Below are 27,373 nucleotides of genomic sequence, written 5' to 3' on the forward strand. Positions count from 1 at the left end.
GTGATTGCCTTGCGGTACATTACACTCATGTGAGAGTGTAGTTTGATAAATATTGACGTACAAATGGGTACAGCTTGCAAGCACTCTTAGATCTGACACAATTGGCTGTTTGTTGAGCAGAGCTGTGTGGCAGACGTGGCCACAAGTATTTCTCTGCATCAGAGCAGCCTCATGGTCCACACCAGGAGATTTACTCTAAGCTCCTTACCTATTGGTTCTTTCTATGCCAGAATGAATCTGTCGCACAGTTCCTACGTGTTCTGTTAGTGAGACTGGAGTGTTGGTGACTTTACAGCTGCTGGAAGTCGGACTAGGTAATTTTCATGCTGACATTATGTGGTCATATGTGCTCTAAAGCCTATGACCTATGTATTGTTTTTATGTCGTACTGGATTAATTTCATTAAGTACTTGTTTACTCTTTTTTTGTGTTCATAATCGTTTCATTACTGGATTCCATTCTGATTAATAGAATTAATTATTATATAAATACTATTTTTCTCTCCTGCATGTTTAACAGATGGAGAGAAACGTGTTGATTTACCTCAAAGCTTCTTTATATTAGTCATATTGGTTTTAGATTGTGGTGTTTATTGACTTGTCATTGCAAACCCATTAACAGCTATAGATCCTCTGCTAAGAATAGACCCGGTAGAAACATGACTCACCCACATTAGCAGTGGCAGCACATGACAAGGTACGCTTCATAGTCACCATTGGTGCTCAGTACACAGTAAGAATGAATTACAGAAGGCATTCATGGCCCTGAGGGAGTTCTCCAGGTCTCAGGATTATGACGACTAATCCCTCAATCTGACACAGCAAGCCTGTGGACAACACTGCTTCCTCTCTTGGCTAATTACAAGACGCACACTCCAGGACTTTACACCTGTACCCAGAACAAGTTTTAGAGCAGCACAGAATTAGTAAGATTCGCTGCTTCCACCTGCGTACTATAAACAGGTACAACAAGATGATATGAAGGTCTTGAAGCCCACGCGTTAGTCTTTTTTTTTTTTTTCTTCTTAGTGACAGAAAAAAAACAGGAAGTGGCATACTGTGTCTTTAGTGTACTAATACATCTACGTAATGTATATGTGTGTGTGTTTTGATGTCGGTGTTTGTTTTACTGTGTTGGTGGTAGCTTATATGTAGTCTGCACTGTGTTGTGGTGCTTGGTGTACAGATGTAAGTTGTGTTAAGCTTTGACAGGGCATTAAGAGTTTTTGTGAGATTACGCTCCGCTCATCACACCCCCAGTAATTTTCAACCTAGTTAAAGCTTCATAAATCAAGCTACTGCCTGCATAAAATGCTGTATCTAACAAATTGCTTTTTGTTTGCTTTTGTTCCCTTACAAAAACACTATCCTGAATTTCATTCAACCATCATCTCTCTCCCCCACCTCCTCTTCAACTCTCCCTTTGTCTTTCTATCAATTCTCTTCATTCTCTCTCCCTTCGCTCTGTGCCGCTTCGCTACCCAACATGGCGCTTGTCATTCCTCCCCTTGGTTGTGCTCCCCTGGTCCTGCGATGACTGTGTCCTTTACCAGAGTATCACCTGTGTCCTCGTTCAGCCTCTGCAAGTCCTTTGCACCCACCACGTGGACCTGTGCGCAGCCGCAGCATAGACAGGCAGAAGAGCGGCATGACCACGTCCGTGTCGGCCGACGGAGCCCTTGGCCCTTCTCTGGTGAGACGTCTTCTTGATGGCATTACCACTAATGCTTCCCATGAACAATTTGTTTTAATCAAACATTTGCTAAATTAATCCATGTTTAATTTTACGAATTTACATTATATAACATTACATACTACCGGTATTCATTGATGTGCCATGACGTATTTTTATTCATTTATAAAACTGTTACAGTAGTTGAATTTGCATTTATTGATAGAAGCAACCTAAATACAAGGTTTAGATGAGGATTCATTTAAACTGTATTCAAACTACAAAGTGAGTACTTTTAAGTTGGTATGTGTGACAAACACCTCAGTCAGAGGCAGCGTCACATTGGAAATGTTCAGATGTTGTCAAAAAGGCTTTTGAAAGAACTTTGGGGAAAAACACATACATTAGTTAATATGATGCAAGGTTATAATTGTAAAATACCGACCTCAACACCAAAATTACACGGTACTGAAAAATAAGTGTAGGGCACCCCAGACTCTGATTTATATGCGCATGTCAGACCACATTTGCCTCTCAAATCACCTCGGCAGGATGCTAAGCATAGGGAAATGTTGCTGCCGCTCATTTAACTTTGAGCTGCTCTGGTCACTTGTGTGTTTTAGCTTGTTCATACAATGACTGAGTTTTATCATGTTGCCCCTTGCAAGTCTATCTGCATATTATCACTTGGGGGTCTATGGTGCTTGGCTCTCTCTTTCTCTTAACGTGCCTGTCCTCATCCTCTTCTGTGGTTGTGAAAGATTTTATTGTTATAGCTTGAGACAAAGGGATCCTCAGTAGCCTGATTATGTATAGATCAGGCCATGCAAAGCAGACCTCACCCAGACCCTGAAGTCTAATGTCCAAGACCTTTGACTATTAGGTCAGATGGATATCGTGATGTAATGTTTAAAAGTCAAGTGTCTGTTCATTAGTCACGGTATAACGGCTCCCAGCTCTAAATATGACCTCTATGAAAAGACCAGTGTATGCATTTTGCTGCACGTTCGTTGTACTGTTACCTATGTTGCCTTTACATGATGTCCGCTCACGTTCATTTTCCCCCAGGGAGTAGTAAAATAATCCAAAATAATCAGCTTTTAGCAGAAAAAATAATTGCAACCTTCGTGATTTGATAACTGATTTCATTTCAAAATGTATTACTCTTTCAGCCCTATTTTTCTTGCCTGTTTTCTCACCTTCCCTTTCAGACAAAACTGAATTGCAAGTCATAGTTTGGTGTCACTCATCATGCATTACTCTTGGGTTGTTGTTTTTTTGGTTGATTAAACAATTGTATTTTGATTACCGTAAACAAAATACAATTATGTTATTATTTTGTGCTCATATGTAAGTGGGCAAGAATTTAGTTGGTCATTGTACCATTGGTTATCATCAGGTTACAAACAAATATTTTAGTAAGAGCAACTCCCTAATGCCCACTTGTTGGCAACAAGCTATAAGGCCAAGTCCATTTTAGAATATTTTATATAATAAATAAGTTAAGGATCTTGAGTTAAAATATTTGTTTACATAGGATATGAATACTTTTTTGCAATCATTGCTCTCCATCAGTCAGTTAAAGTATGTTTATACAAAATTCATGTTACATCTTACGTTAACATGAATATAATATTACTATTGGATGCCACGATAATAGTGTTCAGATGTCTGCATTATTGCCTGACTACTTTTTTCTCTTCATTCAAAGCTTACAAATCAAATTTTACCCAAAATATTATTGCAGTTGTGTCCAAGACCTAAATGGCTATTCATAAGAACAAAGTCTTCCATAAATACTGGTCAGCATTCAGTGGAAATGTCATTGGGTGTACAGTTCTTTATATTTGTTCCTGTCAGGGTTAGATGAGTGACCTTGCTGGTGATCTCTATCGTGTTTACGGTTCTAAAGATATCGCAGGGGCATTAAAAATTGATGAATTAGAACCTGAGCAGTGTATCATCCTTGCATTCTGATCTGAGGAACCAATCCGTACTGGGGGCCTAAGACTGAGGAGAAAAGAAGAAAGGGGCAAAAAAAAGAAATTCTTAACTTTTACTAGTCAGAAGTTGAATTCCTTAAAAAAAAAAAAACTAAATAAATAAATAAATGTAACACCTGACAAGTTTCTAACAACTCTTATCTTCAGTATTTCCATGAGCTCACTAGTACATGTAGTCTATTATATGAACACATTTTGGGAGTCTGGAATAGACCAACAGCCTAAAGTGAATAATTTTTAAGGTTATGTGAAATTAACCCTTTTTGATGTCAAGCCTAACTTAGCCTACTAGTGTTCTAACAATCCTCGTCAAAAGATTTGTCATAGTAATATTTCTCCACTTCTCTTTTTTTTTTTTACGTGCTTGGACCTACAGAAGGAGAGGCAGTTAACATCCCCTGTGGGAAAACGTCCTGCCTCCCCATCATCTTCTTCACTGGGACGCAACCGGTCTCCATCCCCAGCCCCCAATCCTGCTCCAAAGAGGACCCCGTCTCCAGTAGCAGCCAAGTGAGACTTCACACAGCTTCATTTTCTGAAAGGTTTTCCACTCATTCTGAGAAGCTGGTGCAACGTCTCATTTTCATTTGATTGTTTTTACAGGCAAAGTCCCAGAATGCGTCCACCCTCACCAGGTTCACTGAAACAGCGTCCCCCATCTCCTCAGACACCATCAGCTAAGCCCCCACCTATTCAGAAACCAGCTATAACTCCAACAGGGCCCCCAACCTTAAGAAAGAGGGACTCCAAGTCCAAGGATGTGTGTCCTGTTTCAGCTCCACAGTCCTCTGATGGCAGCAAGACCAAAGAGAAAGAAGGTGAGCCAGTCAACAGCGGTGAGAATACAACCACACGGAAAAATGCATTATGTATTGTAACTTTGCTCCCATTGTCAGCTGAGTGGCACCAATATTTGTCCATGCCGATTACCTGGAACTAGACACCCAGAATGTTTTCACTGGTGTGCCCTGACTCATTGTTAGTTTCAACAAGTAAAGTGACTAAGACGAGCTGAAACCATATACATACGTTTATACATTTATGTATCTACATTTTTATCCAAATAATAATAGAATAATACCTTAGTAAACACAAACCAATTGTTACAATTGCTGGATCCCAGTAGTTCTTATAAACCAAACTGTTGCAACTAGTTAACTTGATAAAGAGTCTTTTTTTTTTTTTATTTATTTATTTATTTTTTTTTCCTCCCCCCAAATTTTTCCTGTGTTGATCATGCCCTAATAAGCTTCAAGGTGTAGTAAATTGGTTTGAAGGTAATGGAGCAACATTTTCTTTGTTTTTATCCATCTTTTCAAACAGATAAATCACACATGTGAAAGGTGTGTGAGAGTGTGTGTCTATTGCACAGTGACGTGGCAGCAGCTTTGGCTGCTATAAATCTCAGTGGAGCAGGAGACTCATTAAGTCCCAGCTGGAGGCGCATCCTGTTATGGAGAAGTTGTTGTTTCTGCCACCTTCTGGACAAAATGATGTACTGAAGGATGAAATGGCACGCGATGGCGGCATTAAATGAGACACATTTCACCGTGCATTAACCCTTACAAGGTGCTAATGGTTGAGGGGCCCTAGGGGCCTTCGCTCCGGCTTATATAATTTTGACCCGAGCCTTAGCGCCTTGCAAGGGTTAAAAACATGAAAAAACGATTTTACTCTTCTGTAAATTTAGATAGACATGTTAATTTGAACTGATGCAAATATAAAACACCCTATTTGTGTTATTACAAAATCACTGAATGGTACAGTTTTTACTGTATGTCACATTACCCTTTTCTGTTTTCTGGGAGTAGCTAAGGATATTTCTTTCAGAGGGCACAGAGATAATCATGTGAAAGTTATCCAAGTTTTATGCGTGACTTTTTTTCTACTGGACTTTCTTTGTTTTCTTTCCCAGCCTCAGCAAGCCTCCTGCAACTATCAGTGTCTTTGTTTTCTCAGTCATCTTTTACCGTCGAGTAAAGGGTCAGATTCTGTGCCCTCAGGACATTATCGCCACATTAAGTAATGAATTAAAAATGCAAAGTTTATCTTCTGTGTTTTCCACCTATCAGACCCAAAGGCCACGACGGGCACTAACTCAGCTGCCGAGGCAGCTAAAATCCTGGCAGAGAACCGCAGACTGATGCGAGAGCAGAAGGAGCGAGAGGAGCAGTTAAGGATACAGAGGGAGGAAGAAGAGAGGTGAGATTATTGAAGTAGTTCTCCAGTCTCAATTTCTGCATATGTTCTGATGCACTAAATCTGACAACAGAAAATAATAGTTTTAGAAAGAAATATGATTGCTGTAACTTGATGTTTGACTTGATGTTTAATTTGTTTGTTCGATCTTGAGCTCATGAGTTCATAAAACGTTACCTGTATTTATTTATTTATCCTTAAATTGCTGTTAAATAGCAGCTTTTATTATTATTCTTATTATTTCAGGGTGAGAAAAGAAGAAGAGGCGCGTTTGGCGGAGGAAGCGCGACTAAAACGACTGGAAGAAGAGAAAAAGCTTGCAGAGGAGAGAAAAATCAAGGAGGAAGAAGACGCTATCCTAGCAGAGGAGGAGAGGAAGAAATTGGCAGAAGAAGAGGCACAAAAACAGATTGAACTCCAGAAAGAACGGGAGGAGGCTGAGGCCAGGGCTCTGGAAGAGGCAGAGAGAGTTCGTCAGGAGAGAGACCGCATTATGCAACAGAACCAGCAAGAACGTATGGAGAGAAAAAAGGTATAATGGATGAATAAATTCTTTGTAAACAATTACAGTATTTTTATTAGTGTAATAACAGAAACTGATGTGAATTGTAATGCTGTGTCATTCTCTTTTTTTTTTAACAACATTGTCAAGTTCAATTAGCTTTTTTTTCTTCTTCAAGGCTCTTGACCATTTCTGTGATATTATTTTGTCTTTTTTAAATCTCATTGAATTATTTTTTTTTCATCTTTTGCCTGTTTCAGAGAATTGAAGAAATAATGAAGAGGACCAGGAAAGGGGACCAAAATGAGTTAAAGGTGAGCACACATTCAGTCAGTCCATCCAGACATTTCTGGAGAACGTTCTCTCAACTGATTGTGTCTTGACTATAGAGAGATGACGATGATGACGAGGATGATGATGATGGTAAATCTCTACTGGAGAATGGAGATGATGAAGATGACCAGATGAACTATGAAACCAAAAGTAAGTGTTCTCCGCTTCCACTCTGGTACCAGATTCAATTTCAAGACCAAGGAGTTCTCCTACAACTACTGTCATTTAGCACAGTGGTTCTCAAATGGGGGTACGCGTACCCCAGGGGGTACGTGAGATTTTAAAATATACATATATTTAAAAAGTAGCATCCATGCAAAAATCCTTTAAAAATAAATATTTCATAAATAATTGAGGAAAACATAAGTCTAAATTCATAAAATGAATTTTATCTTCAGGAGTAGGCTATTCAACTTATTATCTTAAAACCCCAGAGTATCCCCCACACCAGGATGGTTCCACCTAACCTGTCAATCACCTGGCTTCACCTGTCAATCACTTGGACCAACGATGGAGTCGTGGTTGAAGCATAGCAGCAATATTTTTATGTTTAATAAATCAGTTACTGATGGCACAGTGCTCTGTTTTAGGTCTTTTTTTTTTTTACAACCAAAAGTGCTTTGCGCTGGTTAGGGGGTACTTGGCTGAAAACATATTTCACAGGGGGTACATCACTGAAAAAAGGTTGAGGACCACTGATTTAGCAGACGCTTTTATTCAAAGCGACTGAGAGAACAACACACACAAGAAATCACATAGGAGGGTCCAACATGGATTAGTTTTTTCAACCCAACACAACAGTCCCTTTATTCAGCAAAACTAGGTCTTAAATTCACCATCATAATATCATCTTGGCATAAGCGCCTGCAGCTTTCTCAGTGCTGATCCCATTCAGAGACCTGGGAAAATCTTCTCATTCTGATGAACAGGGAAGTGAATTAAATGCTCCTTTAAAGAGCTGAGTCTTTAGCTTGCTCTTAAAAGTAGGTACAGACCCTGCAGGTCGGACAGAGTTTAGAAGGACATTCCACCATCGGGGAACAATGGAGGAGAAGAGTCTAGCTACTGATTTCACGCCACGTTGTGGTGGAAGCTCCAAGCGTCTTTCACTGGCTGAGCGGAGCTGTGGAGAGGGAGTGTAGTGAAGGTAGGCAGGAGCCGTTTGGGTAATTGTTTGGTAGCCAGAAGCAGAGCTTTGAACTTGATGCTGCAACTGGAAGCCAGTGCAGAGAGATTAGCAGCGGAGTGAGAAACTCTCTTGGGTTGGTTGAAGACCAGACGTGCTGCTGCATTCTGGATCATCTGCAGAGGTTTAACTTAGCATTCAGGGAGGCTGACCAACAAGGAATTAAAGTAGTCAAGGCATGACATGACCAGAGCCTGAACCAAGAGCTGTGTCATATGTTCTGTCAGGTAGGGTCTGATTTTCCTGATGTTGTAAAGAGCAAATCAGTAAGACTGGGAAATCAAGATTCCTAGCAGAAAACGTGGGCATAAGTGTGGTGGAATCCAACTGCACGCTTATCTGAGGAGGTAAAGAATTACTGGCTGTACAGACAACAAGCTGGCGATCCTTGATCCATGCAGAGATATCAGAAAGACAGGCTGATATTTGCATTGAGACGGCCGTGTCGTCAGGTGGGGAGGAAAAGAAAAGCTGGGTGTCATCAGCATAGCAGTGGTAGGAGTTTTGTGTCTCTGTGTGTGTGAGTTTGGAGTGAGGATGCGTCTGGCCACCTTTTTTGGAACAATTTATGTACTGCCTTGTCAAGTCACTACCTTGATTCAAGTAAGCAAATAAGAAATGACACTTTTCCACTAGTACCTGCTCGGCTCTACTCATCTCAGCTCGGCTTGACTCAACTTGGCCTGGTTTCTTTTCCATAACAATTCAGCACCTGGAGCAGAAGTAGGAGGGTTGAACCTCGGCAGAGTAGCTACAAAAGAAGTATCTACTCGGCACGTTAGACCCCTAGTGGAAAAGCGCCAAACCGAGTGGAGGCGAGTCGAGCCGGGCTGAGTAGGTACTAGTGGAAAAGTGCCAAGAGTCTCCTGTGGGAGAAGTACTGCAGTAACTAGTGTGTTTCAGCTGGTAACAAGTTATTTGATCTAAACTGGTACAGTGAAGATCTTCTCAGTCTTTAACCAAGGATTTCAGAAGATATAGCCTGTGACTGTGGAAAATGCATTATTCTGAAATGATCAGTTGTCATCAAGCAAACCCAACAACTGATGATATTCCTGAAACTACTAACATTTAGTTAAAGCTTTCTTAAAACTTGGAAGGTGGTGATGAATTATTGTCTTCCTGGAAGAAATGTAGTTGGGGGAAGAAAAAAAAACCAACAAAAAACAAACTTGAGTGCTCAAGCTCTCTTCAATGTTTGCTGAAATCAGATTTTTAAATAAAATACAGTTCTGTACACTTCAACCACATTTCCAAATCTGAATAGGTAGAAAACCCAGGCCACTGGGACCCAATAGCTGTGTAGCTATAAGCTTAAAGTTGCATGGGAGTATTAAGAATACAAAAGTTTATCGTCCTGTGCAGATTTACTAACAAAACATTAGAGTGGACTTTTTTTATTTCTTCATTTTAACCATTCTAGTGTATAAAATGAAATATATGTCTTGTTTGTGCAAATGTGTGTAATCTCCATGACCTGGGACTTATCCAGATATCTATTATTGCCATTGTCCAAAACAGGTGACACTGAGGATTTTGACAAAGATGATCTTTCTCCTGGGGAGTCCGAGAGCCCGGAAGGACTTCTCAGCACCATTAATGGAAAATCAGAGACGGAGAACAAGGAGAATAACAATGGCACAAGCACAGATGACACTCAGGCCGTAAGGTAGGTGGATGATGAAACCTCACACTGGAAAACGAGTGCATTCCTGCTATTATTCAACACTGTATAGTTCTCTCTATCAAGCTGCACTACACATCTGTCTTTCACTCCACTTTCACAACGATCTCCATGGTTCTGCAACTTGATGGAATGTGTTCTTCATTAACATGTGTCTACATATAACAGCCCAATGCTGAGACTTGTGTCAGAACTATGTGAAAAGAAATAAGTCGTGGACAATTTTTTTTGTGTTCCTTTGTTGTGAAGTGAAATTATGTTTAAATAATGGAGTTTGTCTGATTCAGCCCCATTGCACCTGTGCTTCTATGAATATATATGAAATATATTGATGCCTCGTTTTTGTGAAGAAATCTGTATTTGTCAGAATTCTCCTGGCTCAGGATTGCGTTCAATCAATCAATCAATCAATCAATCAGTATTTGACCTTTTATGCTGTGTGTGTATAGATAGATAGATAGATAGATAGATAGATAGATAGATAGATAGATAGATAGATAGATAGATAGATAGATAGATATGTAGCTCCGCCCACTCCCCGCTCACACAGAGCAGAGCTCTGCTCGCCATGAGCACCAGCGGGACAGTTGAGGAAAAAAAGTTCGAAGAAGCACCGGCTTCATTCAAATCTTCGGTGTGGCATCATTCCGGTTTCGCTGTTGATTACAACGACGATGTAGTGAAAATAGTTAGAGCTTTTACCGTCTGTAATCATTGCTTGAGACCGGACAGTGGAAGATCAGAGTCTCAGCCTGGTGAGGGAAACGTTACACTGACCGGGCGGAGACGGCTCTGATCGGGCCGGTTTTTTCCAGGAAGGAAATAAACAGCTTTACAGTCATAAACAAAGGCAGACTCCAACTCTAACGTCTCAGGAAAACTCCCCCAACAACTAAATTAGAACACCTGAAGGGTTCAGCCCCCCTCCCTCCACCACCACCACCGACTCCTTCATGACATGACGTGCATTCCGGTGACCGGCAGAGAGATGAGAGAATTCAGGCTGATCTCCCCAACTTTGTAACTCTCCCATATACATGTACATTTCTGTCTATACTTTTTACCTATCCTAAGTTCCTAAGTCACTTTTGTACAGACTCACCCGGCACTTTAAAACCGCATTTTGTACATTTCCGGTCTACATTCTATTTTACTGTTTATACTTTTTATTGTTTATACATTTAATTTTATTTTATCTCTTATATATTTGTTTTTATATTTGTATTGTGTTGCACCAATCCCCAAAACAAATTCCTCGTGTGAAAACTATCAGGGTCGCTAGAATATTTTGTAATAATTATAATAATTTACAATATTTTCGCGGAGGGAAACCGTCCTCCGCTTCCCGTCGGACGGTTCACGCCCCCACGTCGTCCATATATTTCTGATAATGTACCTCGTCGGGCATTATCCCATACGTATTTAGTAGTGTATACTTAAGTTACTGTACTGAGTTGTCAAGATTATTAGGCTGTTGACTATGAAGAATTACAGTAATTTACATTTTGAAAAGTGACAGGCGAAATAAACAGATAATTTTGGAAAAAAAGCTCTCTTCATGCACATAAAGGCTGATTTATGGTTCCGCGTTACACCAACGCAGAGCCTATGGCGTAGGGTATGCGGCGACGCACACCCCTATGCCATAGGCTCTGCGTCGATTTAACGCAGAACCATAATTCAGGTTTAACTCGAACCGAAACCGTGGCCCAAAAACCGAAACCGAACCGTGGGCTACCTGAACCGTTGCACTCCTAATATCAACATAATCCGATACCTACCATAAATGAGCTCTAAATGTCCTCTCCTCCTCTCCAGTCCTGTCCCTAGGGGCTGCCTTGTTGAGGGTTCTGAATTCCTGAATGAGGAGGACTCTTCCAAAGTGGGGCTGGTCTCCAGTCTGAATGGGAAGTCCAACCAGTGGAGCTTCGAGGAGCTCATCGACGTCAACGTTCACTCCAAGACTCGCCCTCTCATTGAGACAGAGGACTGTAACCAGGTCTTGATCAACTGTGAAGTGAGCTCAGCTGAGCCCACGGCCAGCGGGGACAAGGGAACCCCAATCGGCACGCTGCAATCTTCTAATCAACCCATTGAAGCCATGTCTGGTGATGCTAACACAAACCTCTTCATATGCTGACCTTGTAAACCTTGAAGATAATGTCTAACCATCCTCTCCTGTCTCTGCAGAGATGTGACCATGCAGTCGATGTTGAGAGGTCTCTTAAAGTTGCACTCCTAAAGTTCCTGTACAGCGGAGCTCCTGAAAAGAATCTATCAGTTCCTTACAGCTTTATCTTCTTTCTACTGTCTTTGTGTTGGAGCAGCACAGGGTGAAATGGAAAGACCACCTCAAGCATTACATTTCCCCATATACAATTAGGAAACAAATATATTACATTTATATATGAATAAATATAATTCTTCAGGGAAGTGAGGTGTATTCCTCTTGGTCACAGGTGTCTTTCCTCTTCCTCTTGTGTTAAGTTCTCCTGTTTCTTCAATGTGTCGTCCAAATTATTATTGTCTTTTTTTTCCCTTTTTTTTTTTTTTTTAAACAATTTTGTTTTTGTCATGGTGGTGCATTGCTGTAATTTATTAATTTTTGCTTCTTTGTTATTGTAATTATTGTTACTATGTCTAGTCTATTTTTCCTCTTATTCTCTGGCTTGTACGGGAGGATTCCAGGACACGTGCATCAGGCCGTGTGGGTTATATTGTCAACTACTGGAAGAAATATTCCATTCAGTTTTGTCTATGTTTGGGTGGAAATTAACTCTCACTTTTTGATGTAGTTCATCTAAAATTTACTTGACCAGCTGCATTTTGCAGCATCCAATGATGTGGCCTTATCCTCAACACACCCTGAGTTCTGATTTTCAAGTGCAAATATACAAATTGCTTACGCTAAAGGTCATACAGTCACGGTTTAGTAATCTCCAGTCATGAACTTACAGTTTTGAGTGGATTCCGTTGTTATGTAGTTTTATTTGAGCGGTTTTAGTCTGTTATTTCACCAGTTCCATGTGTCCTGCACTCTGTGGTGTGTTTTCTTCTGTGGCCACCAGAGGGCGCCATCAGCACAACGGTGACGTTTCAATTCATAACAAAACTTTAGTAGAGTTTCAGCAGTGTGTTAGTATGGGGCTCATGGTCAAGATATATATTTTTTGTTTTATATGTATATAGAATTCATGTTTACTAACATAATTTACAAGACATTCTGGGTTGGATCTGGTTTTAGTCGTACATGTCTTCATCACATCTGTAGCACCAAACTGTTTGACTAACCATAACTGTAGCCCGCTCATTTACACACAGGTGAAGCAGGTTTTATTCATAGCCGAGCTGTTTACTTTTGCTGAAACTAGAAAAAAAGGTTTTCACAGAGCTGGTTGAGGTTTGCTTTTGTTCTGGTTTGATTTTTTTGTTACTGATTCCACTTCACGTGCACTAACCCTCGTTTGTACATTAGCTGCTACATCAGACAAAACACATTTCAGCTATTTTTATAATATATGAATTGGCTCTTTTGTTTATATAAGGAACTACATGTCTACATATATTTAAGTGGTATTCTGTTTTGTATATAATCAGTATTAGGCGAATAAAGCCATGTTTCGGATGGAGTGGCTCAGGTTCTGGATAGTTCTAGTCTCTGTGTGGGTGAATATTAGGCATCAGGTTGATTTGGGCCCTGTGACAGCTTGGTCAGGTTTGGCTCTTGACCAGCATATAAATAAAGCCCTTTATCCAAAGCGATAGGTGAGATGGGGCGCTGTGAGACATTTATAAAAATATGGTGCATGTATGCTTGTTTACCAAGCTTTCATCACCTTCTCCACTAACTAGATTAGAGTTGACATTTGCACATGAAGATGAGCCAGTTTGGTCTGTGCGACATGTTCGATCCTTGATTGGAGTCGTGGTTGTGCTACGAGGCTTTTAATGTCATTGAAGTAGATGAGGGTGTTGGGATCGATGGCTGTGTTTTGTTAGGCTTATCAGCTCAGGTTTCAACCGTCTACTGTAGTACAAGGACACATCCACCAAACAAAAGATGACGTCAGATTTGATTTCCCCAAAGTTTTAATTTTCCATGAACTGTATTGAATTGTTTGAAATTCCTTTTGCTTGAACGGCCCGAGCATGAGATTTTGGCCTTTGCCTCGCTCTCTGCTGGCTGACTAAATTCTCTTTGTACATAATGACTCTGGGCCTTTATTGTCTTAGCTTTGATTAATGAGCTCAAAGAATGTAAAGGACTTCGTAAACCGTCCTGCATTATTTATAACATTTCTCAGAGCTGCTTGCTTTCAGCATTCATATCTTATTATTATTATTATTAATGGAAACAGGGACTGCACTGTCCTAGATGACTTGTTACTGAAGAGGAGCTTTACTATAGATAACGCGAAGACCAACGAGCAGAGCCGTGTGATGTTTCTATAGAAGAAAAATATAAATATATATAATCTGTCCATTTGCTCTGACTTGTTTTCATCCCAACATTCATTCAGTCATACCTTTAAACTTGCATATACTGAAACTGCTACCCCTGCTACACACAAATCTTTTCTTCTAAGGCTCACGAGGAGGACATGTTGGTTGGATTTGTAGTTGCTGCTTGAATAGATTTTGTGCTCATTCCAGATCCTGCTGCATCTTTGGCAGCTTGAGAACAGAGCCGGCAGCTCCTGGTCCTCAATGTTGTCCATAATAACAACAACAATAATAATAATAGGATAGAACTGTGCCTTAGATTGAGATTCAGTACCTTTATTCCACCAGTCATCTGAGAAAGTGTGTCCTTACCTCAGCCTCGACAATCAGTTCACCCAACCAGGGCAACTCTGTGAATTTGAATATTTCTTGGAAATATCTGGTAATAATCCCATTTTCACAACTACAATTTGTATTGTAAATATTTCTAAAGAGATCTTGAGTTGATACAAAACTGTTAAAACAATAAAGTATTGAAAAAAAACCTTTTGTCATATTTGTAGTTTGTTGCGATATTGGAATACCAAAGTATCTTTTTATTTTTGTTCAACTTGATCAGGTTTTAAACACATGAACAGTTTATTTTCTCAGCATTGGCCTCAAAGACTCACAAGTGTAATTTAAATTCACTCTAAACATTGTTGAAACTCATAATCCATTGAAACATTCAGATATGTAGATTATTAATCAAAGCTGGTATGTATGGGCAGCAGCAGGCGCAGCAGGCATGGAAAAGCAACAACCCTCAAAGATTTCAGAAAGGCACTAGATATTTATCTTACTAGTTAAAGTTAGACTATAATGGTGCATGTCACAATCAAACAAGAGTCTCCGCTGCCATGTAATCTGCAACACTGTCGATAAATGAAAGCTATAGTGCATTACTGGTTAAGTAACCTCAGTCCCGTCAATCTAGCGATGAGAAGGTTCACCAAAACTGGCCGACTGGGATACTAATTCAGACGTTTCCCACGTGTGCAGTTTACAGCTTCTTGGCACAATCGGGGCAGTAAATGTGATCTCCGTTGATGACAAAGCGCTTGTTAGCCAGCGACAGGGAGCACTTCTTGCAGTTGAAGCAGTACTCATGCCAGGAATATCCCTCATAGTTCACCACGTTGGTGCCATGGCCGAATCCTGCACACACACACACACACACACACACAAACACAGAGGATCTATGAGTTCACATTTTTATGGTTATTATTTACATTGTAAATGTGATTCTTTCCATATCAGCCATTATAACCCGCAGCAAAAGCAAACGTTTGTTCAGTGACCTGAAAACAGGACTGACGTTTTGCATCTGCAGCACGAAGTCCAGCAAAACTCTCCCGTAGAAAAAACAGACCATCTGGTTTTCAGTGATTCACAATAAAGACTCAAAAGTCTCATCTGACAATAAAGACCCTTTTGTTAGGACTTAATGGGGATATATTTAAAATGAAGGTATTTATTCTTTTGTGGACGTTGCAGTGATCGACTCCACTGCACCACCACACTTAGTGGTTCGTAAAGTGGCTAAAACTACACCATCTTCTGTATTCACAGTAATTTGCTATCAATTCTTGTGGGGAAAAAAGAACAAAACTTAAATTTGTTGATCAGTTCACATTCCTACATGTGAAGCTGACCTCAGACCTACAGGAAACTTAAGGTTGTTGATTAGAAATAATTATTATACGGAAGAGTATTAGGGCCAGGCAGGAGAAAAATAAAAATATTTTAGAGGAGGAAGATTTTTTTTTCATTATGCATTTCGAGAAAAAAGTCGAAATGTTGAGAAAAAAGTCAAAATTTTGTGAATAAAGTTGAAATGTTGAGAAAAAAGTCGAAATGTTGAGAAAAAAGTCAAAATGTCGAGAATAATGATGAAATACAATTTCAAGAATAAAGTCGAAATTTCGTGAAAAAAGGTGAAATTTCGACTTTATTCACGAAATTTTGACTTTTTTTTTTAATCTCGACATTTCAACTTTTTTCTCGACATTTCAACTTTTTTCTTAATTTCTTATCTTTCGTTTTTTGTTCTCTAGAGAGAGGTGATCAACATTTTGTCTAATTTCATCTTCCCTCCTCTCTACATCCAACCTTATGCCAGTGTACACTTTTTAATTTGAGTCAAATAAGAGCAGCCGTTGGTGCTGGACTGACCCGTGATGGGGTTCTTGCAGCCGTGGCACTTCTTGGCCACATCGGTCTTGTAGCAGTCCACGCAGTAAACGTCGTTCTCGTGGGAGGTGAAGCGAGTCCCTCCCAGAGGCTTTTTGCAGGTTTTGCAGGCAAAACACTCGGAGTGCCAGGGCTGGTCCTGGTAGCTGATCCCTCCGGAGGTGATGGCCTTCACAAAGAGACACACGTGGATTATGATGTCAAAAGCAACAGGTGCTGGGACATATCATCCTGGAGGAATGAATATGGGGGGGTACAATGAGGATTTGTACCTGCTTGCAGTGGAAACATTTCTTTGCAAACTTCTTATCATGGCAGGGGGCACAGAAGATCTCCTCCCCCTTGGCCAGAAAACTCTGAGTACGTATTGGCTGCTTGCACTCGGCGCAAGTGAAGCATTCCTCATGCCAGATCTTGTTCTTGTACTCCACGTTCTGGTTCCCTAAAGCAAAAAATAAGTAAATAAAAAGGACAGGCACCGATTTCAGATAAAATAATTATATCTGAATCATATGACATTCATTTAAAATGGTTCCACATGTCATTGCAGTGGTGTGTACTACTGTCCTTGTATACAGCCCAAGACTCATAACTGAGGCAGGTAAGTTTCCACACGTGTGTAGCATCAAACCCACCAGGCATCACCACCTTGTAGCATCCCTGGCACCGGTTCCCATCCTCCCGGGAGCCACACTTGCCGCACATTATCTTGCCATCGTCCCGAGCGCTGAAAGGCTCACCGGCCAGCGACTTGTAGCACTTGACGCAGCGGAAGCATTCCTCATGCCAGTGACGGTTCTTGTGGTGGAGTTCCTGTGCAGAAGAACAGGACAACAGGTACGTGGAGGAGTTCTCAGCATGTCTGGATGCAAGGCAAGTTTAACTGTATAGCACAATTCAACACAAGGTCATTCAAAGTGCTTTACATCAACATTAAAAGCAGATTAAACAGTAAATAACAAATAAAATGATAAGAAAAGAGGTTAAATAATAAAAAGCACAAGTTGTTAAAATGTAAGGGCAGTAAAATACAGCAGTTAAGTATTTAATTTAGGAGTACGCTTGAGTAAACAGTAATGTTTTTCGGCCTGATTTAAAGGATCTACAGTTGGAGCAGACCTCAGGTCTACAGGAAGTTTGTTCCACCGGTGAGGAGCAGAATAACTGAACGCTGCCTCACCTTGCTTGGTTCTGGTTCTTGGGAACCACAACAAACTAGGGCTGGGGATTGATTCAAATGTCATTCCGTTTTTATTTGTTCCATTTTCGGTCTATTTTGGTTTTTAATTTTTGAGCATTTGGTTTTTAGCATTTTTTGCAAATGTAACCCCAAGACAGTATATAAAGTAATGAAATAGACAATTTATGCAATTATACTTTAATGTTTTCATACCTTTAAACATATTTAAAGGCAAAAACATGGCACCAGTTATTCTCGTGTCCAACAAAACATTCCTTTTCTGGGGATAAACAAAAAAATAACCAAAAGTTGTAATGTAATGATGAAAAAAAAAATACATAAATAAATAAAATAAAAAAAAAATCGATCTTTAGACATATGAATCGATTTTTAGGAATTAATATGAGAATCGATTTAGAATTGGGAAATCGATTTTTTTCAACACAGGCCCACAACAAACCAGATCCAGATGAAGCTCAGGGGTCTGGGAGCTTCATAGGAACTAACAGATCAACCATGTATTATGGTCCAAGACCATTCAGTGCTTTGTAGACCAGCAGTAAGATTTTAAACTCTATCCTTTGACTCACTGGAAGCCAGTGTAGTGATTTCATGACCGGTGTAATGTGGTCCAGTTTCCTGGTGTTTGTAAAGACGGAGGGCCACAGAGTCCTGTGGAAGGAAAGCTGATGTTCCTCTCACCTTGGCGTCTGCACCGATGGGGCGCTTGCACTCTGCACAGGTGTTGGCGCAGAGTTTATCAAAGCACTTGGTGCAGACGAGCTTCTCATCCTTCTTCACGTACTTCTTGCCCTGCAGGTTGTCACGGCAGTAGTAGCAGTCGCTGCGATCAGTCATGGTGGAGGTGAGGTAACTCCTGGGGCCTGTGAAAGCACAAAACAGCAAGATCAGTGGCTGTTGAGAAGCTTCTTAATGTCACGCCACCTTAAAAACGCCACATGGGGACAGTGTTGCTTTTTTTTTTTTTTTTTAACTCAGTCACTCATGCTGGTAAAAGAGATTGAGTCACATTCAGCATAAACCACTTTAAATGGTTAAAGCTTTTATGAAAAACAAAATAAATAAATGATAAATAAGATAAAATCAGAAGTTGAACACACGCAGCCATGAATCCCACAGAAATGATAACTTGAGTCACGGCGCAGAGAAGACAAAGAGTGTATTATCTGACTGCTATATTTTAGATACACTCAGAAATCACTGAGTCTGTAATGGAAAACATGTGTTTTTTCCACATTCTCCCATTAAGACAGGATGAGATGTGACTCTTCCAGCAGAATACCAAACTGATGAGGGAAGTGTGAGTGAGGGGAAACAGCAGCGTGGTTGTCTGTCCTGAAGGCCCTTTATCAAAGCTCTCCCTGGAAAGCTTCGTCATATCTTTGCCTCATTCTCATTGCGTCCAGCATCCCGGCTCTCTCCTCTGGGGCGTTTCAGATCAGCTATTTTAGTAGCGGTTATTGTAAACAACTCTGCTCCATTAAAGCGTTGATGGTGGCAGCCGAGTAGTGCATGAACTTTAGTAAGATTTATCTACCGTGCTGCTTGATATCATTTAATCCCATCGAGAGCAACAGGAGCAAAGGAGGAAACAATGGCAGGAATGGCATTTTGTCCCTGTAACCATAGGAACAAGACAAATATTTATGAAAAGGCAGCGTAGCTATTTAAGTGGGATGGGGTAAACAAGCCTGTGAACAAGATGAGCCTCCCGGAGCGTGGTATGTGGCCCTGTGTGTGGATGGAGAGATGGAGCAAGGTTTGGAGCAGGAGAGCAATGTGCAGCTGTGCTTAGGGATAAAGTTTGGGCTGACACACCCCGTGCCACCCAGGGGACAGAACCCACCCCCGTCCAACACGGTCAACCTTTTCACATCACACATACACAACTCCACACCAGCTCAGAGGTCTCTTTTTAGGCCTGGACTCTATTTAAAGAACGCAGACCCTCCACAGGGGACAAATGCAGACGGATGCAGCGATGACGGTGATGTCGGCTGGGACTTTGCAGCCATTGTGGCTCCAGCTGACACGGGGCCAGCACTTTAATCTGTGCTGCAAACAGTGGAGCAGCTGCCCCTCCTGCCAAACAGCCGTGTGTGTTTGTAACGCACTGACCCTCACCTTGGGATGGAGGGAGGGAGGGATGGAGGGATGGAGGGAGGGGGGACCTCTGGGGTCTCTTTGGTAAAGAGTCCTCTGCAGCAGGAAAGGTCACAGTCCGACCGTTTTGAGAGGTGAGTCAGAGGATGACTATCAAAAGGATCAAAAGCAGCTCGATCCGGACCGAACATCCTCTCCACAGACACGTCACTGACATGTCCTCTGTCGCCCCGGATAACAACGCTCACAAAAGACAGCCTCCATAGGAGGATAATAGCTTCATATTTCTGGATATGCTGAGAAAAAGAGAGCATTTTCCAAAGCTGCATTTAAAGCCTGGAACAGACTGATCCTGTACTTTTTGGTTCCTACTGGGGGATTACAAGAGAAAGATCTCCAGCTCTTAACGCAGTTTTATTATGTTCAATAATGACATAAGTATAGTCAATTTTACCTCGATTTTGACCCACCGCACTGATTCTAAAACCGTCTTACATTAACGTTAAGCCTTACAGGACTGCCTCAGAAAATTAGAATATTGTGATAAAGTCCTTTATCTCCTGTAATGCAAAAATGTCATACATTCTGGATTCATTACAAATCAACTGAAATATTGCAAGCCTTTTATTATTTTAATATTGCTGATCATGGCTTACAGTTTAAGAAAACTCAAATATCCTATCTCAAAAAAATTGAATATTCTGGGAATCTTAATCTTAAACTGTAAACCATAATCAGCAATATTAAAATAATAAGAGGCTTGCAATATTTCAGTTGATTTGTAATGAATCCAGAATGTATGACATTTTTGTTTTTTTAATTGCATTACAGAAAATAAAGATCTTTATCACAATATTCTAGTTTTCTGAGACAGTCCTGTATATGCCACATATACCGGTACTATAAAAAAAACTATTTATAAAACATTAAATGATTTGTTAATAAATTGTGTAACAAGTATTGACTAGAATTTCAATGTAAGACTATTTTATTCAGAATTTTTAAAGAATCAGTTAAAATCACCTTTAGGTTCTGACTTCATCCATCAGTTTTTTTTTTTTTTTCGGTACAAATCTGGATCAGAGTTTTAGGATCAAACAGTATTATAAAACAAAGTTCAGGGTGAAATCAGTAAAAAAAAAAAAAAAAAAAAGCTCTACCATACAGCAGAAGAACCTGGATGTTATAAGTGTTCATCCTGCATCTGTTATCAATGATTTAGCAAAGGAGGATGTAACGCTTCCACGAAGGTTTAACAGACCCGTGCAGATGGGATAAAGGTTTTTCAAAGATAAACTGAATGATTAAAGCTTCCTTCAGTGATGGGGAAACATCCCCAAATGCTCAGGCTCAAGTGTTTATCATCCTGTCTGAACACAGTCGCAACGATTAAAAGCAGGCCAAAACCAGTCTATGACGGTTTTACATTCCGCCTCTTATTGCAAAGAGTTGTTTATTGAAAAGCTCAGCATGCTACGAGAAGACTCGCTTTGAATATTACCTGAGTTTTTGTAGAAAGTCATATTTGGTTCCAGGAAGGAAGAGAGGAGAGACGAGAAGAGAAGGTCAGATTGGAGGTTGTAACATCCACAGAGGTCTGGAACCCACAGCGTGTGAGCATCCTGCAGTTTGGGGGGCCTGTATATAAACCCGTCAGTGACCCGCGCACACCCCTGACCCCCCATCACAGCCCAACCTTCACCTCACCTGTCCTTTTTAGGACATGCATTAGAGAACAGGGGATGGAGGGAGCGTGTGGTGCAGGGAAAAGAGATGAGGGGATGCAAACTGGATTCCTCTGCTGTTACATCAGATGTTAAAAATGGAGAAAACACACAACAACAAAGTCTGTAGGATTTTTCCATTGAGGATAGTGGATACTCCCGCTGTCCCAGCGTGAAATGTTTAGTTAGACTGTGAGGGATGTACAGATGGTGGATCACCTGGAAGCTCTGAGGAGAGTTCTGCTGCAAGACTGCATGTGTCATTACAGACATTAGATAAGAACGATGGGATAATCTGGAGCTCTGGATCCAACAATCAACCTCCAACTGTCTGCTAACATGCCGTTGTCATGTCTTCTTGTTCATTTCCACTTCAGGAGAGAATAAATCCTTCAGAAACACAGCAAACACCCAAATGATTCCTGACAGGAACCTGCTTTCATCCTCATAGCCCCTTTTGATATTTAAACGCTCCACTGTGTCAGCCAACTGGGTTTTAAAGTAAAATTAAACAAACAAACTGCATGCTGCAGCCTGGTTTACTGTTACAGCCGTTTAGAGTCAATCAAAACTGTCAAGTTAACTGCCATACACAATAAAGACTGGCCTAACTCATCCTGCAGAGATGCAACAAGTTTAGTATTATTCAAAGAGATTATTATTTCATCTATCCACTCTCTACACTTTCTGGTGTATTTTATTTCAGGGTTGTGGCCAGCAGGATCCTGCTCCAGCTGACTGTACTTCACTCTGATTTCCTCAGTTACTGCGGTTAACTTATTTTCTGGCGCAGATTTTTTTCTTCTTTAAACATCCATTTAAAGGAAAAAGGGAATTCCCAATACTGCTTTCAGCATTGCACTCATCTAGTGAAAAAACAAACAGAACCGAAAAAAAACGTACTAACAGAGAAATTTTGTACTCCGCCTTAAACTTAAAAAAAAAAAAAATATATATATATATATACAGACACACACTAATTGACTCTAGTAACTCTTAGAAGCATTCATGATGACATTTAGAGATGCATATGTGGCTTTTTCCATTATGTGTTTGCCCGTGTGGTTGGGTCTGCTTTGCTTTTTAAAAAGGCAGCTGGTAGTAATAAAAGATATGAATTGGTCCATTACCGTACACAACGCTAGATTTGTCCCTATTTATATTCTATCACCCAATTACTCCAAGCCCACAGCGAGTAATTAATGTGCAGGGAGGCGCCACAAATCCCAGGCAACAGAAACCTCCCCAGCAGATGAGCTGCTGTGTTGCATCAGGAAATCTCTCAATCTTCCTCTTTCTATCAACACATATGGATTGTTCTCTCTTTTTTCCGACACATTTCCACCTTTGAGCAGGTACCACTGTCGCTCTTCTGGTCCTAACTGTCTACTCTGAGGCCGCTGAGCTGATGCACAGTAATGCTGGGACGTAGTCCCCTCCTCTCCACCTGCCATCCCCAAAGCCCTGTGTTTTTAGAAGCATAAATAACTCCTAATCAGCTCTCAAATTGACCCACGCTATAAATAGGAATTCCAAACACAAGAATCACAGTTAAAAATAAGCGGCTGGTGAAGTGATGGATTTGTCTTTGAAGCTGCGGTTGTTGCTGATGGGAACAAACACACAAAGCATGTGTATGAGATGCAAGTCATGATTTTCTTCTCAGGATCAAGCTTTGCCTTCTGGCCACGAGCCGTTCATTTCTCACGAGCAGGAGACAGGAGCAGGAGATATCTTGCCTGAACTTCCTGAAGAAATGAGATCAAATCACTCAGCTTGAGTGGAATCAACAGCCAGTCTCATTGTGCTGTTGCCGGTGGCAACAAAACCCTCGTCTGTGTGTCGGCAAGCTCGTTCCTCAGCATAACCTTTCGCCCTGGACTTCATGTGTCTCAGTCACCTTCCAAATGTGGTTAGTGGGCAGACGGACCGAGGGGGGACGGTGACTCACCGTGTCCGGCCACACACTGAAACGCGCCACGCATTTCTTTACACATAAAACCCTGACATGAGGTCAGGATCTGGCTGCAGGACCCAGACGTGCTGAGGTCCAGCATGTTTGGACAAAAGGCCACGAGGGGAGCTATCTAAACAAAGAAGTACTCCTAAGCAAAGGGCTTGGACACACACACACACACACACACACACACACACACACACACACACACACACACACACACACACACACACACACACACACACACACACACACACACACACACACACACACACACACACTGAGGCCCTCGGTGTAGGTCCATGTGCACTCCAGCTCCCACTGGACTCGTATGACTCAGGTTTCTAGACTCTGAGGGCACACACTCAACTTGATTAAGGAGAAGAAATCAAACTTCTGTCACACAAAAGTGTTTTTCAGCAGTTTGTGATGAAATATAACTAAAAAGCTAAAAGAGGCTGCAAATATGGATCACAAGTTGGTCTTGCTTGAGTTCTTCACATAGACGCTGACTGAAATCTACTTGACTTTTAGGTGTGGCTAACTGTTTATCTTAACTGTGAGAGTGTGTGAGTGTCTGTGAGACTAAAACTATATGTTACCCACACAATCTCCCCACTTCTTAAAACCTAACGTGCATCAAATGTTACTGTTTTAACCATTATTATAATATACCCCTGTGAATTCCAAAATACACCCATTACTTCCCATAATAATCCCATTATTAACCTATTAATTCCCCTTTCCTGGACTTTGAACAAGGCCATTCTACATAGCACATTAACAACATTGTTAATATTTTATTGAACTAAAAAGATCAGATTATTTCAGTCATTTTCTACCACCATATGATCATAATGGGTTCTTTGGTATTTATAAGTATAAATCTTTTATTCTCATCGCGTATCTTCTTCACTTTCTCTCTTGTGTTTCTCTTCTATATTTCACAATGTAATTATGTAGAGTTCAGATGAGGTTTTTCCTCTGCTGGAAGGAGGCAGCAGTACATCCTCTGAGCTGCCGGTCAGGTTGCTCAGCCCACACTGACAAACAAGCGGCATTGCCTATTTAGGAGTTCAACGCTGCTCTTTTCATTTCCTCAACTCAACCGTCGGCACTGAACCACACCCTCCCTCTCCTTCTTTCTTTCTGCTCCATTTGCAATAAAAAAAGAAGTGATGAGACTGTCTTCTCAAGAGAAACATGTCTCAGCCTGAATAAACTAGAAGCACTGACGCCCCCTGGGTGGCTCGCCGGGGCCGATGTCTGGCTGATGGTGCATGGACCTCAGAGGAACTGGTAAACTGAAGACACTTTCACCATGAAACATAGGGAAAACGAAAACCATGCATTTGAATTTGTGTGGATGCTGCATTAACATTGAAAGGTTAAGACTTACACATAAGATGATCCACATATATCGTCTTAAAAGTGGTTAATACTGTTAACTTCTGCAAAATCCCCTTGAGAAAGCGTGGCTGTTCAAGTTAAAAGTGGGTTAATGCATTACCCAGGGAATGACTAAGAATTCATGGGTCTTCAAGGGTGGTGAAGTCATACTGGAGCCACAAAGAAGTGCAGTGTGCCGGAAAAAGAACCGTAATCTCCAGGTCTTGTTGATGACATCATGGATTTAGTTTAGCAACAAGCCAAGCGAGAAGGCAGGAGATGCATGTTTTAACAGCTTTGCACTACACATGGTACCTTTTGTTGTTTGCTGTTCATCATGCAGACAAAAACATATGTCCAGGACATTAATATTAATGTTCATTTTATAAGATATATTGATAGAAAATCTGATGCAATCGGCAACAATCGGGTTCTCATGAAATGATCTAACTTGCCTAAATAGCGAATGGTCACTCAAAGAGTCACTTATATATGAAGCAACTGAGAAACAGATCGGGGAACTTAATAATCTGTAATATGGACAAAAAATAATAATTATGTAAAGATTCAATATCATTTGAAATTTAGAACGAAGGATTAAAAATCAGTGAGACAAATGTTGCTGACTTCTTTCCTCATGAGTAGATTAACCTTGAAGAAGCTAGAAAACAGCACATTTGGAGCAAATACTCTATTACTGATTATTTAAACATTATTATAGTTGAATAAATTATATGTAACAGTAAATAGATAGTAGTGAGTTGTTCTTCACTTTTTGTATCCCATCAAGTAAAGTTCAGCGACTTACTGAGAAATTCACAAGCACTCAATTTATACTTATGTCTTATCCTTTTATCATTATGTTGTGCTTAATAAGTGATTAGAACCCGTTTCATTCGTTCATCAGTTCATATCTGACTTTATTAGCTTGCCATCAATTAATTGTTACCTACTTTATTTGATACAAAACTGGATGATTAGACTATCTTAAGCATGAATTTGAATTATCAAATACTTTGTTTATTCCCTTTAGGGATCATTCTTTTTGCTATGTATCTCATCGTCAGTGCTAACCCCACCCCCAAAAATACAGGAGTTTCACAATAAAATGATCCCTAAAAGGATGACACTCACTGAGGCAATTTTGAATTGTTTCAAGAGAGAAAGAAGGATCATGCAGGTTTAATATATATATTTTTTTCCTGTTAAAGGGACTGGCTTTTGTGCCAAAGCGCATCACACTGAAAAAAATAAATCTAAGCGCAGGTAAATATAACATATTTAAATCTGTAATATTAACAATTAAAAATGAAGTTTGTTGCTTTACATGAATACATGTAGTTTTGAACTTAATCTGCATCTGTTCAAAAAACAAGACATTGTGCATTTTTTCCTTAACAAGCAGTATTTATGTAATCCCAGGCAATCTTTTCATTTACACACAAACAACAAGCAATGATCTTGTTGTATTTACTTTTTCTTTAACAATTTTAATCTATTGGGCAGATTGACCAACGTTTAGATGAAACATGCTTTAAGTAGAACACCACAGTAAAAAATATCTTGCTTGATCTACTTTAAAAGATTAAGGTAAACTTTTTCGCATTAGATTTTTATGTAGATCAAGAAAGACTAGTCTTTGTATAAACTACTTAATTTTTAGTATGTACAAAATTCATTTGCAAGTAAAGTCAACTTAATTTTGGCAAGTAAAGTGAATTTAACACAATTAAGTTGACTGCACTTGCAAAATATATTATTTACATACAAAAAATTAAGTACCGGTAGTTTATACAAGGACTAGTTTTTCTTGATCTACATAATAATATCATGCAAAAAGTAAATTTTTTTTTAAGTAGATCAAGCACAATATTTGTATCAGTGCACCTGTTGCGTGACTTCTAGGAAGTTTTCTTCTGTAAGAAAACGTCTGGAGTTACTTAAGTGTTCTTGCACAAAATAGAGCATCATCTCTGTGATAAATTGCCCTTCCTTCTTCATTCTCGCTCCCTGTTAGATAAATATCATCTGAGCTGTACCTCCATAATCCGGATTAAACTCTGCCAGACTCACCTCTGCACAGTGAACAGATGAGCGTCTTCAGGCACGAGCTGCAGTGAGAGGTTAACCCGGGGAGAGGCAATGCTGCTTTAAAGACAGAGGGAGCAGAAAAAAAACTAAAACACACACACACACACACAGAGGACGGGCAAAACCTCCGGGAGCTCTCATAAACAATGACCTCAGCCAGGAATTTACAAGCTCTCTCAGTGACTTCCCATTGGTCCTGCGCTGGAGACAAACGGAAACTTCAACACGGTAATCACGTTTAACCGATTAAAAGTTTGTTGCTCTGCAGGAATAGAAGATCCAAGTTTCATTCCTGCTGTTTATAACAGATGAAACTAGTTGTGACACACTTGTGTCCCCTCTGTGATGTTCTAACCTCACTCTTCTTCTCCTTCTTTGGTCATGAAAAGATGAATTATACCAAGATGTGTCATTCCTAACCCAAAGTAAATACACTCGTCATCTAAACGTAGCCCTCATTTTTTTATCATGACAATTACAAGTGTGAGACTTAATACTCATAACGTCCTGTTGCACTACATAGATGCCTATCTTGTTACATCAGCTGTGCTTTTAAGATTTAACAGATAACAACCTCATTCTCAGAGCTGCAGATATTAAAGTTGTCTCACTATCATGAGGAAATGATGACTTTAAGGTCCAGGAGGTTAAGTGT

The 27,373-nt window shown here is 40.2% G+C and overlaps 2 protein-coding genes across 18 annotated transcripts in view; one reads left to right on the forward strand and one right to left on the reverse strand.

Annotated features, from left to right (window-relative positions):
- Positions 1–14,565, forward strand: part of map7d3 (MAP7 domain containing 3) — a 36,711-nt gene extending 22,146 nt beyond the window's left edge. For 10 of the 16 annotated variants that reach the window (XM_061725623.1, XM_061725622.1, XM_061725626.1 and 7 more), the window contains 10 exons: positions 1,553–1,692; positions 4,051–4,184; positions 4,278–4,492; positions 5,747–5,876; positions 6,120–6,405; positions 6,636–6,689; positions 6,765–6,858; positions 9,416–9,563; positions 11,397–11,686; positions 11,769–14,565. In XM_061725623.1, coding sequence (XP_061581607.1) covers positions 1,553–1,692; positions 4,051–4,184; positions 4,278–4,492; positions 5,747–5,876; positions 6,120–6,405; positions 6,636–6,689; positions 6,765–6,858; positions 9,416–9,563; positions 11,397–11,686; positions 11,769–11,776 — 1,499 coding nt within the window. In that variant the 3' untranslated portion in view covers positions 11,777–14,565. The remainder of the gene's footprint in view (positions 1–1,552; positions 1,693–4,050; positions 4,185–4,277; positions 4,493–5,746; positions 5,877–6,119; positions 6,406–6,635; positions 6,690–6,764; positions 6,859–9,415; positions 9,564–11,396; positions 11,687–11,768) is intronic. The other 6 variants (XM_061725618.1, XM_061725624.1, XM_061725627.1 and 3 more) reach the window with 1 other exon arrangement.
- Positions 14,566–14,636: 71 nt separating this feature from the next.
- fhl1a (four and a half LIM domains 1a) lies at positions 14,637–26,835 on the reverse strand. Of its 2 annotated transcripts, none has more exons than XM_061725637.1 (6): positions 26,701–26,835; positions 18,136–18,317; positions 16,889–17,066; positions 16,526–16,695; positions 16,236–16,422; positions 14,637–15,218 (listed from the first exon to the last, which is right to left on the reverse strand). In XM_061725637.1, the coding sequence occupies exons 2-6, from the start codon at positions 18,289–18,291 to the stop codon at positions 15,064–15,066; spliced, it is 846 nt and encodes a 281-aa protein (XP_061581621.1). In that variant the 5' UTR covers positions 18,292–18,317; positions 26,701–26,835; the 3' UTR covers positions 14,637–15,063. The 2 variants fall into 2 exon arrangements, with proteins under 2 accessions (XP_061581621.1, XP_061581619.1); XM_061725635.1 differs by lacking the exon at positions 26,701–26,835 and adding an exon at positions 21,059–21,173.
- Positions 26,836–27,373: the final 538 nt, after the last annotated feature.

This window comes from Cololabis saira, chromosome 7 (genome assembly GCF_033807715.1).
Source record: "Cololabis saira isolate AMF1-May2022 chromosome 7, fColSai1.1, whole genome shotgun sequence".
In the NCBI taxonomy this organism is placed as follows: Eukaryota; Metazoa; Chordata; class Actinopteri; order Beloniformes; family Belonidae; genus Cololabis; species Cololabis saira.